Below are 15,049 nucleotides of genomic sequence, written 5' to 3' on the forward strand. Positions count from 1 at the left end.
TTCAAGAGCCTGACTTTTATAGAGGAATATTTGGACATCCAACTAGAGAACAGAAGTTGATGCTGTTGCGTTGTCTTATGGATTGGCGTAGCTAAACAGTAAAGCTCAAACATCAGGACAGCGTATACGGGGGTCGTGATGATTAAATACACAGGCAAAAGTTCATCCGTTGCTACAAAAGTTGACTCCTTTTCAGTTCTTTAGCAGGGCTAAAGGCCCTTGACTCAACCATCCCTTTGCCATAATGCGTTCAAGCTGATAAATGTAACTTTGATGGATCTTTGAGTGTCATCCTTTGATTTCATATTGATTGTAATTGAATGCTCCATAAGTTGTTAAATGGCTTCAAACTCATTCCGGACCTTAATAATTGAGCCCAATTGTCTTGAACCATTCCTTCTGAGGTTGTTTTAATGTTTTATGCAGCCATCAAATTTGCATCTACGGCAAAAGATTGATTTAAAAAGCTGGTGCAACTTTGAAAATATTCAAATTGAAGTACCCATTACCCCTCGAACCACATAGGCTGCCTCTTTACATAACTCAATTTTAAATAAACTTTTGACTCTTTAAGAACACTTCAGAATGTCTTTGTAAACTGTGTATTCTGAGAGTAAAATCATACCATCAGAAGTCAGGTTGATGGACTTCAAAGAGAAAAAAAAAAAAGGATGGTTGGTAGGGATGGCAATTGGGACGGGTACTCGCAGAAACTTGATGGAGGCAGAGCGGGGGATCATTTTCTACCCCTACTAAAAATGGATTTAAGAATTTGTGTTTTTTACTAATTAGTAATACCAATACATTTAAGAATTTGTGTTTTTTACTCAGGAACTGCAACATTTCCCCTTCTCATAATTCTTTTTCTGTTAGATGTCCAATTGTCTCTTGCTTTTTCTTCTTTTCACTTCCTTTCCTCTGTTTCGTTGTGCAGAAGTTGTTTTTATGGCATGTGCACGTATATGAATTTTGTATTGCAACCAGTTTAATCAAACATAAAATGCCAGAGCCATGCAATCATGTGTATTGCTGTTTTGCATGGTAATGTATAGAATTCATGTAAAATTAGTGTTGTAAATATAGACTTCATGCATAGGCAAATTTCTATTAGCCCACAAGAAGTGGATGCTGCTGAGCCGATTTCAATAGGTAGGGGTGCAATTTGCAAACCACGACAATGAAGATGGAATGCTAATGTACCATAGCTCAAGAGGCTAGCAAGTGACTTTCGCTTAAATCTTGTACTTCTCAAAATTTTTGGAATCTTCAACGGTTAAAGTGGTGAATTTGAAGTTGGGACTTTTTCCAAAATTTCAATAGAAATCATCACCAAATTCCTCTGATTTTGTGCATGGCCAAGGTGTAAGCATGATTAAGTTGTCTACAGATGGACTAAGCTCCAAAATAACCAATCCTCTCATTCACAGGTGCAAAAGTAAGAAAATCCAACAATGAGCTTGTAATCAACTAAACAACAATGAGAACAGGCATGATAAAATATAGGAGGAAAGAAAGATTCTTTCCTGTCTGTTTCTGTTGCAGCTGGCAAACAGGGTTTCTCAATCAAAACAAAAGAGTAGTTGAACATCTTCTAAAGTCGGCAACACCACATCTTCAAGATCAAATCCTCTTGTAAAATAAGCAATTACAAGCACAAGACATAAAAACCAAGTAAAGATGATTCATTGGGACCAGAAACCGGCACATGTATGCAGCGGACCAAATGCCAATTTTTGGGACCTTTTAGCTGAGGAACTCAAAAACCACACCACTGAGGATCAAAAATGGTGTCCATTTGTTGAAGACAGAGTAGTAATTAAATTGCACGCTACTCAATCGAAGACTGGATGGATGGAGAGTGAAGCAAGTTTGATCATAATACTTTAAATGTACAAGCATCCAAATGAAGTGCAATAACAACATCATCTGATTCAGAAGTAAACAGACACATTCATAGAACTAATTACATCCATAATGAAGTCCAGAAAAGAGAGTTTCCACGCTTCATGCAGGTTTTCTTCCAAGAAGATAAATTTCAAAGTTACATTACACTGACCATTGATGCACAAAATTCAATTCAACAAAATTCATCGCCTAATAGACTGTCATTACAGAGTGAAACAAGGCTTTAAATCTTCCTCAAGAGTAAAAACAACCTTTGATCAACCTTGTATCCATGCATCTTTATGGGAGCACCCCTTACCATCAGCTGAAGCCCTCCAAATGATATATACACGACCCTGCAGAAATATTTTGCAAGCTAAATCATCAGGGCTAATCCATGTGGAAACTCAACATTAAGCAAAAAGCTTGAAATTTTCTCTTCCAGTTATGAAAATCGTTTAATCAGTGGTACAGTTTTCTGAGATTTGTTCCCAATCCAGACAGGACTGCCAGTTCAACCGGAAATAGTCCTTGTCAAGTCTGGTCCTAAATAACACTCAAATTAGTTAACCGGTAAAGACTGATCAAATAGATGAAATTGGAGTTGGCTCCCCATTTTTTTGCAATTCCTTTTTTCTGATTTCTTTCCTCAAAGAACTTGACATAATCCTTCAGTTTGGCAAGACTCAAAACCAGCCAGAACAGCAACCTATTCAGTTGCTCGTCAATTTTGACATCTAACCATGTTGAGTATGATTTGCAGTAAATACCGATGTGTTTCAAATATGAACCAAGAAAAGACATAACCACATGATGATCACCTCTAATACCAAGAGGATTGTAAAACGAGAAACAGGCAACACACTTCTCATGAATAAGCAGGCACAGAATACATACACTTTTACACCAGCTTTTGCTTTCTCCTCCGAGATCTTATACAGCAGGCCGTGCATGACATACTCAAATTTGTCTGCAAGAGACTTCTGCTTGGCCTGCAATCAGAAAGCAGATAAGTTTATTAACCACTGCAGGCCTTTAAGATTTTGAGATCAAACACAAAAGTTCATCATCAGAGACCAAACATCCTGAATTGCTATAAATGACAGTAACCAAAAATAAAATAAAATATAACAAAATTTTAAAAAATCAACTTTTCGATTGTTAATCAAAGTTTCTAATTCAGGAATTGAACTAGGATAACAATATAATACTTTGATCTACAGACTCAAGAGAAGGGAAATAGTTTTGTGTATAACCAAAATAGAAGCGTAAAATAAACAATTGCCGAAAATTAAATGAGCATACTTTAAAAGAATCACGAGAAAGGTAATAGCCACATAAACAGCACTAATTCAGCTGCAAGAGATAAGCTGCAAATCTATGTTAACAAAGAAAAGAACTGCAGAAGTTTAAGAGCACTAACAAAAATCAGAGGGTTTGTACTTTCAAAAAACTCATGCATAAAGTAGTATCAACTTGCTGTTTTCTCATTATACAAAAGACAACAAACATGATATGCTGTTATCCGTAGAGAAACAACATTTGAACTGTGTTATCCATAGAATTCCAAGGGCTTGATATGCTGAGAGTCAAACTTACAACAATCAGCAAAAAGCAGAAAACGGAAAAAAGGATGAAGCTCCTTTCGAACACAACTTGTCCTGGCCCTAAATCAGTTATGCTCCATCAACTCAGAATATCAATCCTCATTTTGTTCCATTAGTACATTTAAACACAAATGGAATACGTATAGATACACTGAAAGAAACTAAATTACCTTTACAACGTTATCAAATATTGACCTTTTCTCTTGATATCACTACGTTCAAGCAGTAATTACACTATCTATCAGTAGACTCTGAAAAAAAGGGAAATAAAATAACTTGCATCCCCATTTTAACAAGTCTTGACCCTTAATTTTCCTTATATTAATACATGCACTGACAAGAAAAGAAATTTAGCATGAGGTAACAACATTACCCCGCTTACAAGCCAACTAAAGAGTTATTTCATCATGTGGTGTAACTGTCATAAATAACTTCTCATATGATAATTTTTATATTGTAATCTGGACTACAGACTACCATCTCAAACCTTTGTGAGAGCCTTCTAAAGTTCAATTTATATTGAGATACTCCAAGCTTTGTTGTTTCCAGGACCATAGTCACCAAAAAAGAAGGGAAAAAAAGCAATAATAATTCACAGTGGTCAGTATCTTGAATCCCAGAAGCTACAAAACCATGTGTAAATCCACAAGGTCAAAGAAGAAAACTACGCAAAGCACCACTGAGACAACTGATAACATGAGAAGGAGCAATTAGTCACTCATTATGCCAGAATCCTACAGCAGCAACCTGTATGTATAATTTAGTTTTATCATGGAAGAAGTATCCATACAAAACGCAAAACAAGAGTGAAGTACGTTAACTAGGAAAGACACTAAAAATACCAAACGATGATTGGTCCATGTTATAATTTGGTCTTCAAACAGGACGAGTACCATTTCTGGAAATACAATTTTCTGATTTGCAAAGAAGAAGCATGTGATATTAGAATACCAACATAATTTTTTATTAAATTCCAGCTGTCCGCAAAAAGCATAACATAAACTAAAACATTCTAGAAAAATGATGCTGAGGGAATTTCGTTTGCAGTCTTTTAAGTTCAACTCCAGACAGAGAAGAGTAGCAGAATTTTAGAAGGAAACTGACATCCGGATAAGAAATTGTGACCGACAAAATGAAAATTGAAGTTTTCTTCCCTCAAACCTTGGTCAGAACAAAAACACATACTGTAAAAGGACGAAGAAGGAAAGAGCACCTCAGAATGGCTTGTAACAGCTGTCCCATCTAAGTTCAAAGTCTCAGATAACACCATCCTGTACTTTTCTTTTGGATGCATAGGGTATAACTCGGAGTTCACATCTAGCTGCATATAGATCTCACCATCCTCACTCTTTGCATCGACACGAGAAACTGTACAAACGCATCAGCAAATCTTAGCTAAATCTCCAGTAAATGCAATTGCATGAGACAGAGACATCCAAAATACCTACTTGATCATGTTAATTACATAATTTTCACAGTAAAGTTGAACTCAATCTAGAGCACAAAACCATTTCCATTTTCCTGAACTGTTTTAAATGTATTGCCATTACAAAGATATGAAATCACCAAATGATGTTAAGAAAGTTATGAAACACCTCTATAAATAAGATTAGGTAATCACTTCAGGAAAATGAACAATAAACAAAATACTATATCATGAATGTCCATGGGCACCAATCAAACATGTCCAGGACAGGAAAATGAGGATGGTTCCCTTTTGAACTGGCCAATGTGAAAAATTCAGTATTCAAAACCAATTGCATGATTTTAATATTTTAAATGTATCTTCCAAACAATAGCCAACAATGCAGCATTACCAAAATCTACCAATCAATTGACTAACAAAATAGTGAAATTCTTTGTAATATGCATAATATGATAAAAGGCACTACAACTCATCAAAATCACACCACATCAAACATATCAGGGAAACACACTTTGTAGCTGAAATCTCCTAACACGATTTCATAAATGCTATCCTTCAATGCAATACAATGGAAAAACAAAAGCCTAAATCCTTTGTTGCAGGCTCATATATCTAAGTCCACAACTAGAGACCTGGAAGAAGCATGAGATGCTATTCTTTGCTTCCCCTGCCTGGACCTAAATAATTTTTGGGATCTTATCTATGTACACAGAGTGATAGAATAAAGGTAAAGATACAACCAAAACAAGACTGCAGGGATTAAATCGATGAAGAAACAAATCCATCACAATCTAAAGCACAAGAAGACATGAATACAAAGTCTATCCATAGAAAAGCTCTCTAAACATCAACTGGAATGGGAAAATCCAAACCCCAATAAGAATTTTGTTGCAATTATATACAGCCAAACATGAACATTCTGGAAGCAAGCATTATTCAGGAAAAATCAATAGCGGGCGAAAAGCATTGTTTTCACAAAGAGTAGACAGAAGGTAAAATACCTTTGTCATACTTTTTGCCCTCAACATTCACATCCTGAACCTCAATGATGTCATCAAAATGAAATTTCACCATCTTCACCGGAACTAAACCTCCCCAAAGTGATAAACCTATTCCAATATACAATCTGCACAAACCAAAAATTAGTCGACCTGTTAGTCTAAGTACGAATCGTAATAGCATCCGCAAGCTTATAAAACAAGCGGGCTTTGACATATAATTCAACATTACAAAATCAAAAGCCTAAAATATAAAGATGAAAAAAGAATCTTCCAAATACTAAACATTCCCCCTCCCCTCCCCCTCCCCCCCCCCTCCCGCCGCCCCCAACACAGACACAACAAAAGGAAGTTGGGGGATGTGAAAAGGGGAGGGGGGGGGGAGGGTTTAATTCACCAGCTAAAACCACTGGACCAGCTAAAAGCACCACTTAAAAATGTTCAGTAAAGAAAAATCTGCCTTTTTCTCACAGAAGGAAGAAGAAAAGAACGCAATTTGCAAATGTGCATCAAACCCAGAATTTTTAAATGTAAACATTTCAAGTCAATTAAGACAAGGAAAAGGGCAAAAAAAAAAAAACCATCAAGAAAACCACCTTATTCTCTGTGCAGCAAATTAGTCAATTAATAGAAAAAGACAGAATAAACACCAGCACTATAGTTTAATGGGAGACAGAGAACCGACCTATAATGGTGGTAGCTTAATTGGTTGGAAATGGAACGAAGAAACGGGTAAAAATTGGTGAGAAAGGAAGGGTTTATAGGGTTTAGGGAACGACAACGTGAGCGGAGAGCCGAAACGAATGAAGGGATCGTTCCCTTTTGTATTTGTTTCCTTTTTTACTGGGTAAATAACGAAAAAGCCAATCCCAATGGTTTCAAATCATACACATCGTAGTACCTCATAGTTTAAAATAAAGTAAAAAATCAAAAGAAATTATTAAATTTAACGGGTGTGATGTACACGTGCTCGAAATGCACATGATTCTTCTAAAAAATAGTTTTTTTGCTTATATTATTAGTGAATGAAACTAATGAATCCAAAATCGTTTGTTTTAGACTATTTTTTGCTTATATTATTAGGGTATTTCTTTCATGTCACTTAAAACCGTTTGTTTTAACGATTTTCATTATTATTCAAATTCTTGCAAACCATGAGATACTAATACGTATGATTTTAAATCATAGGGAGCTTTTTTGTAAGATAGCTATACACAGGAATTTTTTTGTTGTTTACCCTTTTTTATTTCCCCTGAGATTGAATATGATATGAAAGCAATTACGTAATATATATATATTTAAAGAATGATCCTGGAGCTTATGTCATGTGACAATTTGGCCCCTTATGCTTTTGCAAACTATGGAATTCGCCTTCTTCTCCCCCCGGCCCCTCTCAATCATCTAAAATTTACCGAAATATTGATAATGATGAGAAAGAAAGTCCAAAGTCAATATAGTGACTCTATTTTGTTGTTTTTCAATGCAAAATGGAAGGCATCGTGTTGTGGTTAGGACTATAAACGAATCAAGTCATTCACGATTTCTCGCAAGTCAGTTCGATCAAAATTTGACTCGAACTTGGTCAATATCGAATTCAAATTCAAGTACAAAAATACTCAACTTGTTAACTTGCGAGCGCTCGATATGTTATTTTTTATTTCATTTGTAAAATTACATATGTATTCCTAATATTTAAATATTTGTTAAGAAAATAATAATTATTTTATTAATTTAAAAAATAAAATAATTATTTTTTATTATTTAAGCTCCAGCAGATTCAAGTTTGAACTCAACTTGACTCGAATTTGACATCAAACTCGAGTCAAGTTCAAATTTGGTAAAATTGAATCGAAACTCGATTCAATTAGACCAAAACTCGACCCAATTTGATTTGTTTGCCATCCTAGTTGTGGCGATTGATTGATTAAAGATTAAACAGTATGTATATATATATATATGATAACTAATTTGAATATATATTATTATCATAATTAATTTAAATTTAAATTTAAAATATAAATTTTATATGTGTGTCAATACATCAATACTATACTATTATATAATAGTAGTAATTATCTTAACTCCTGATTGAATGATTGACCACCAACCTTCCAAACTCCAAAGCTCAAATATTAAAATATCTCACGGGAACCAGCAGACCACTAGATGTTCTGTAGTAGGTCCTTAGCACACGCTACTCTTCATCTCCAGAAAGCAAAAACCTTCTTCCTGCAACGAAAACCGTCCCTGCCCCATTTCTCTTCCTCCTGTCATCTGCTCCAAAGCCATGGGACAAATTCTTGACAAAGTCCAAGGTAAGATTAAGAATTTCAGCTTTTTTTTTTAGCGTTGTATAATAACATGCAAATACAAACTCACATGACACGCTGTTTTCTTGAATTCTTTGTGTTTTAGTTATAGCGATTGAACTGATTTTGTTCTTTTTGTCTATTAATCCAAGTGGGCATGCATTTGTTTGGTTATTTAATTGATGTAAGTGCTGATAAATGGATTATTTTCATCGCTCCATGAATAATTTTTTCTGGGATGTTACTGGATTAGTGAATTGTTTCCGAGTGCTGTGTTAAAAGTCAAACTTTTGGAAGCTATCATATTATTTAACTGACATCCTATTCTTGAAAAATTAGATGCTTATCTTTATTGTCTTGTTCATTTAAATAAGAGTTGCAACTTTTCACGGCCTAATGGTCTTTAGGTTGTACGTATCAGAAATAGGAACTTTCTTTTGCGTTTCTTTATTTTTCTGGGTTTGGTGGCTTGGTGGACGTGGGGTTTTTTTTTTGGGGGGGGGGGGGGGGGGGCGGCGGCGTGGTTGATGGTTAATTTGTTATTTCTTTTCCTTTTGAAATGGAATTCTGAGGGGGGAAAAAGGTTTCTACTAGTACCTTGGTCTAATTGAATTGGTTGTGAAGTTGGAGCACTTGATATGTATGGAGAATAATGAGGGCTTATAGCAGAAGATAAGTTGAATTATTTCAGCTAGTTCATTTGGATTTTGAGATCTGTATGTGATTTTATTCTAAGACGAATGAACATACCATTGCCTCTGTATAATCAATTTAATTTTCTCATTTGCTGGTGCAATTTAAAATCCCAAAATTTTGCTTCAATTTCACTGTTTTTTGTCATCTCAACAAATTAATGTCATGCTGCTGAATTATATGCATTTGTATAATGTTTTGACAATTTATTAAATGATTTTCTGCCTATCAGAATATGGGATTTTGCATAGGTTTCTCACCTTGTATTGATGTTAGGTTCTGATGGAGATCATTCATAAAGATGTCATTCTCTAACCCTTATGAAAATGGTCCCATGTTTTAATTCCAAAATCAGTGTGTTGGTTTCTTGGGTTCTTTTTTTTCTTCCAGAGATTCAGCAAGCTTGTTTTCTTTTGAATTGGGATGTTTTGACTTTTGGTTGGATATGTTGTCTATGCTGCCATTCTCATTGTTTGACTTGGTGTCAAAATATTGTAATTTCTTTGCTTTTTCATGTGCTGATTTGATGAAACATATGAAAACCTTTGTTGCAGTTTCTGCAAATTCATTCTTGACTTGGTAGGGGAAAACAACTTGGTCTGGTTGCCTTACGTATGAGTCTTGCAATAATGTTCTAAGTTAAATAGTTTGGTTCATCTAAGGATCATGTCTTGCTAATGTAACTTGAATTAGTCAACAGCATCTGGCCATCTTGTGTTCACATTAATGGAGATGAACACGAGAGTTTTGTAGGAAATTGCAAACCCTGAATGAAGCATTTGGAGCACCATTTAGTTTTGTGCCTCTTTTGGACTGGGGATACACATACATGGATACATCCTCCTAGAAGTGTTGTGCTATAGTTCTAGTTAGTAAAACATTGTGTATTTTGGAAGCAACCGTTCACCAAGACAAAAGAGTTGTACGTATTTTGAAAAATGTTTAAGGTTAAAATTAACTGTTAGCAGTTGTAACAAGGTGGAAATGGATTTATAACTCAAAGCAGTCTGTTTAAAGAATCTTGTTGCACTGTAGAAATCAGTGAGGTTCACTACATGGTCAAGTAATTGGGATGGTCTTTCTTTCTTTTTCTGGCTGGGTTTAGTATCATTATCTTAAGCCTACATCAGAGAAAATCATCGAAGTGCATTGAGACTGTTAACTAACTATTTATTGTGCCTGGTGAACTTGTGGTCATTTGGTCCAGCTTCCTTGTCTACTTACCAGAGCATGCCAGCGTTTGTATGAGATTCACATTTTCACCACCTTATGCAGGTAAGGAATGGAGACAAAGGCAAATCAGAAAAATAACAGACAAGGTCTTTGATCGTTTCAAGAATGAGCAAGGAAGGGCTAATTTGACATTTGAAGATCTGTATATTGCTGTGCTCTTGGTGTTCAAGTAAAATATTACTCCCAGACATATAGCAAACTCTTAGCATTCTTGACCACTTATGGTATTTGTAGAAGTATTCTTATCACAGTTCAACTCTTTGATTGTTAGTGATATTAATAAGCGCTTGCCTGGGCCTCATTTTGATCCCCCCTCAAAGGAGCAAGTCAGAGCCTTGATGCAGGTGTGTAATACATATTGTTCTCCTACATCGTTACCTGAAGTACATAGCAACCAAAGTGCTTGTTAATGACTTAAGATAACATCTGCCATTTGAGTAGTTTATTACTTTATTACATATTCACTCTTCCTGAGGCAGTATTGACATCTTATTGATTGTGCAGTAAATTCATTGAGCTTATCCTGACAATAGTATAAATCTGGCTGCAAATTATCATGTAACTGCCACCAACGCAATCTGGAAGTTTCTTAACAGAACAAATGATGATCTAATGTGACAGTATCCAATAACTGTTTTCAGACCTTTTTCTGAATTTAATCCATGTACTTGTCATAACTACATTGTATACAGGATACCTTCATCTTGGCCACGAGTTTTATGCTAGAGTAAACATTTAACCCGTGACCTTCTACTTTTTTGCAATATGATTAAAGGCCATAGCTCTTAAGCAATAAGAAGGATAGTAAGCATTCTGATTCAGCTGACTGTGTGAGAGTTGCTCTCTGTGGAATTCTGAATTGGTTATGTTGTTCAGGAGTGCGATATCAACCTCGACGGTGAATTGAACCGTGAAGAGTTTGTGAAGTTCATTCAACAGCTAACAAAAGATACGTTCATCACGGTTAGTCAGGGATTGATCATCACTTTGGCTGTGGCACCAACTGTTGCTCTGGTGACAAAGAGGACAACGGAAGGCGTTCCTGGCGTTGGAAAGGTGGTGCAGAAATTGCCTAATTCTGTTTATGCATCTCTGGTGACTCTTGCAATTGTTCTGTTCCAGAAGGCAGCAGCTCTGAAGGAATAGATCCTTAAAGTCCCCTTGTAAATAAAAAGATACCAAGTAGCACTGAATACCTAAGCTAGAACTTCTGCGATTATAGTTTTCAAGCTTCTTATGTTTGTTGACAATACGTGCTATGGTTGGAATGTCTGGCAACCAACTTCATAAATATTTATACTGAATTACTTTTGGCATGTAAAGGTAAATTATGGGCCACTTGTCCTTGTTTTCTTTTCTTTCTTGGTGGCAAGATACAATCATCAAGATCGCTTTCATGTCATAATTAATCTTGCCCATTTTTGTGGGAGGTATTGGTACACATAGATGCATGGTTAAACTGTCTGCCTAGAAGAAGTCGAGAGCTTATTGTCAGTTTATCAGGAACATTAACATTCTTAGTCCGACAGCTATTTATATGGTTTTGCATATTGGGTTTGACAAAACAATGCATTAGGAACCAATAGCATAGTTGCGTATCAAAAGCAGAGTCATCAATTGTATGGGCTAGCTGACTTCAGTAATGAAGGAACATGAAACAACCCCCCCCCCCCCCCCAACAACAAAAACCCCCTAAAACTACAGCTACTACCACATGAAAAATGTTGGAAATAGTGTATTTGGAAAGAGTATTATTTAAAATATTATTTGGAATAATTACTGTAGCACTTTTTATGATGTAATGTATGTAAGATAAAAAGTATTTGAGAATATAAAAAAGTAAATTAAAAAATGTGTTTATAATACAAGTGAAATATTATTTGAGATAAATTTGCAATCCAGGCAACTATCTCTTGACGGGATTGCAGCATGCATGCTGACACCAAGTTAATATGAGGCGTTCTATTTCCTTTTCCTTGGCAACACAACTCATAGAACATTTGGATCAAAATATCAACAATTCGAACACAAAAGTAACCTAATAAAACTCGAGGAACTGTATTTGCATCACCATCATATGAATTTACTGACAAAAGACTTGGAAGAACAAACTAGGTGAGTTCCAAACCCCCGGAATAGATTAGATATCAGTAACTCTCTTTTTTAGCTCACATCTTCAATTCTGTTGTCCAGGTACCCTGAACACTAGGGTGCTTGGTAACGTGCCGAGTTTTCAACTTGACCACCTTTCTTCCAAGTGAATTTCTTAGCCTGGTTGCACATGGTAGTATGTCCTCGGGAGTCATATTTTTAACAGATACAACCCGCTCATTTTTGTTCCTATACAGTCCCTTTAAATATGGATGCTGACCACGATTAAGCTCCGTTACAACCTCCAGCTGGGGGGAGATCTCTTTAAAAGCTGGCAAATGAGATTCCATAAATGCTCTGACACCTCGGCTGCTCCCTCCCCAATCACAATAGCTAACAATCAGCTTATTTAACTGCCAGACACCTCTCAGTGCCATCTCGATAGAGTTTAAAGAGTAAACAATGAGCTTGGTTTTGGAGCTTGATTTTAGTCACTCAGCTGCTGCACCTTGACTTTGGCAATATCCAATTGTTCTGTCCAATAGTCAAACAGCAGCAATAAGAAAAAAAGGTACTAGAATAACCACAGAAAATACGAGGCAACCATGGAATTCAGTGGAAGATCTCTCACTCTGTGCTGAAGCAATTGCTTTCTGGATAGTTGTACGAAAAAGAATGTTCCCGTTTCTCTGGTAGACACCCTGAGAATCAAGCAATATAACTACTTAAATGGGTTAAAGGCTTAAGGCAACTTCACCATATTCGAATCATAATAATCTGCAGTTGGAGCAGTTAATGGTTGCAAACTAGACACAATAGGGCAGTCAAGTGCTTTCCAGACAGTGCTAAACTTGAATAGGAATTGACCATGGTTAACAAAATGAATTTAATACTCACTAGACAAATGTTATTTAGCTCCCCCATCCTCTGGAAAGGGATAGTATCAGACTTGTGCTTAATTTAATGAAACTCACCAACTTAGCTCAGATTCTAATCAGGCCAAACTCAACCCTTGAGAAATCAAACCAAGCTTGAGAGTCAGATATATTGAACTTGGTTCAGCTATGTCCATCCACCCCTACCCCTAATTGGACCTCCATTATTCAAGAAGAAACACGCTTTATCTAGATCTTTATGTCTCAAGGCTTGGAGAAATAAACAAATGAGAAATGTTGAAAAGGTTCTCATCTTCTGTAACTAAAAAGCTTAAAGAATATGCACCTTTAAATTCTCATCTAAATGTCTACTTTTTATTACCAAACAACCTATATGCACCTTGGAGCACAAACTAAAGCCCAAAATGCTAAGTTTCAAGACAAAAAATGGTTTTACCCCCTACTTATACTACATCTTTAGTCAATGTAACACAATACATGAGACAAACGAACTATAAAAATTATAACAAATTTAAAAAAAGTGAAAAAATATGGGACACGAAAGTTTCCACTTCATTAACAGAACAGATGCACAAAATTTTTTCCCCTTGTAGAAACTTCCCACCTTTTCTCCATTCAACAGTAGTGGACTCCATGAACCCATAATCAAACATTGGCTTCTCATTTCTCTGCTTGGTAACTCAATTGTATATTACAAACTCACTAAAGAGAACAGTTGAACATTTTTCTCACTCTTTTATTTATTTATTTTATTTTCTTAGTTTTTGCTCCAAAACCCACCAAGCTTGTCTATGCTCTTCCCTTCTGCAGAAATCCTTCATAACAGATACTTATCGGCAATTAGACTTAAATCTATTTCAATATACAGGTTAAGGGTTAAATCTACACTAGTGTTTGTTCTTTCTCTATGACTGGACCCCTTGTCCTAATGATCTCAAGAGTCAAGGAGGGGAAAAAAGACAAGATTTTCAATACTCACAACCAGTCAGTCCCATCTCCTGGCATATCTTAAGGAAACCACATAAAACTTCCAACCCACTAAACTAAATCTTCTCAATAACTGTAAGTAACAAATTTCAAACTACAGATACATTTTCTCTTATTTTCTCTTTTGGACAGTCTGATACATGTCAATTACTTGCTCTTCTTCAGGTACCAAGAATTTATATACTCCTATACTCCCAAATGCCATCTTATAACATGATTTTTAACAAAAAAAAAAAGGAGCAAATAACATATTTCTTTCCTACTTTCTTTAACCACATGCATACCCTTGAAGAGGATAGACTGTTGAGCTCAGCTATGGCAATTTCGTGACTCCTTATCTGTATTATTCAACAACAACAACAACAAAACCCATTAATATTTCTTCAATTTCTGACATTTATGAACCAACCCACAACTTAGAATTGAAAGACTTGCCTGTTTGAGAAGATCCCGGTGAGATTCTGCGGCGGCTGTGTTGGAGGGCTTTGGTGCAGACGATGAAGATACTGATGCCATACAAGTTGTACACTGGCTTACTATCGGTGCGATTTTACGGAAACTCGTGCTGTCTTCAAAGGTTAATAGCGCCCCGCTTTTCCGAATTTTAGAAGAGGTCCTTTCTTCTTTTCTTCCTTCTTTTTCTTTCCTTGTAACATTGACACACCTCTTGTAAGGCTCCAATGTATATTTTGTCTACTATACATGTTTTGGAATAAACATGTTCGAATGCATTTTGTGCAAACACAAAGAATTTTAATACTACATGAAGGTTGTGGGCAATAAATTTAAATTATATAATACGATAATTGTGCATGCGGCACACTAACTTTCTCTATAATATATCATTAAAATTGATTTTTTTTTGGTTTTTCTAAATCCATGATGCAGTGAAAACTCCAAAGTTATACATACTATGGTAGTCTTA

The 15,049-nt window shown here is 35.7% G+C and overlaps 3 protein-coding genes across 3 annotated transcripts; 1 reads left to right on the top strand and 2 right to left on the bottom strand.

Moving 5' to 3' along the window:
* Positions 1-1,904: 1,904 nt before the first annotated feature.
* Positions 1,905-6,747, bottom strand: LOC113732109 (DNA-directed RNA polymerases II, IV and V subunit 8B). Its single transcript, XM_027257740.2, has 5 exons — positions 6,601-6,747; positions 5,919-6,043; positions 4,705-4,859; positions 2,782-2,876; positions 1,905-2,240 (listed from the first exon to the last, which is right to left on the bottom strand). Exons 2-5 carry the CDS (start codon positions 5,989-5,991, stop codon positions 2,129-2,131), a joined length of 435 nt encoding a protein of 144 aa, XP_027113541.1. The 5' UTR covers positions 5,992-6,043; positions 6,601-6,747; the 3' UTR covers positions 1,905-2,128.
* Positions 6,748-8,055: 1,308 nt separating this feature from the next.
* On the top strand, positions 8,056-11,591 carry LOC113732110 (uncharacterized). The gene is made up of 4 exons (XM_027257741.2): positions 8,056-8,230; positions 10,193-10,319; positions 10,422-10,494; positions 11,027-11,591. Exons 1-4 carry the CDS (start codon positions 8,203-8,205, stop codon positions 11,294-11,296), a joined length of 498 nt encoding a protein of 165 aa, XP_027113542.1. The 5' UTR covers positions 8,056-8,202; the 3' UTR covers positions 11,297-11,591.
* Positions 11,592-12,184: 593 nt separating this feature from the next.
* Positions 12,185-14,694, bottom strand: LOC113732111 (large ribosomal subunit protein mL43-like). The gene is made up of 4 exons (XM_027257743.2): positions 14,560-14,694; positions 14,409-14,462; positions 12,873-12,942; positions 12,185-12,775 (listed from the first exon to the last, which is right to left on the bottom strand). The coding sequence occupies exon 4, from the start codon at positions 12,676-12,678 to the stop codon at positions 12,319-12,321; it is 360 nt and encodes a 119-aa protein (XP_027113544.1). The 5' UTR covers positions 12,679-12,775; positions 12,873-12,942; positions 14,409-14,462; positions 14,560-14,694; the 3' UTR covers positions 12,185-12,318.
* Between the last annotated feature and the right edge of the window lie 355 nt (positions 14,695-15,049).

This window comes from Coffea arabica, chromosome 2e (assembly GCF_036785885.1).
Source record: "Coffea arabica cultivar ET-39 chromosome 2e, Coffea Arabica ET-39 HiFi, whole genome shotgun sequence".
NCBI lineage: Eukaryota > Viridiplantae > Streptophyta > Magnoliopsida > Gentianales > Rubiaceae > Coffea > Coffea arabica.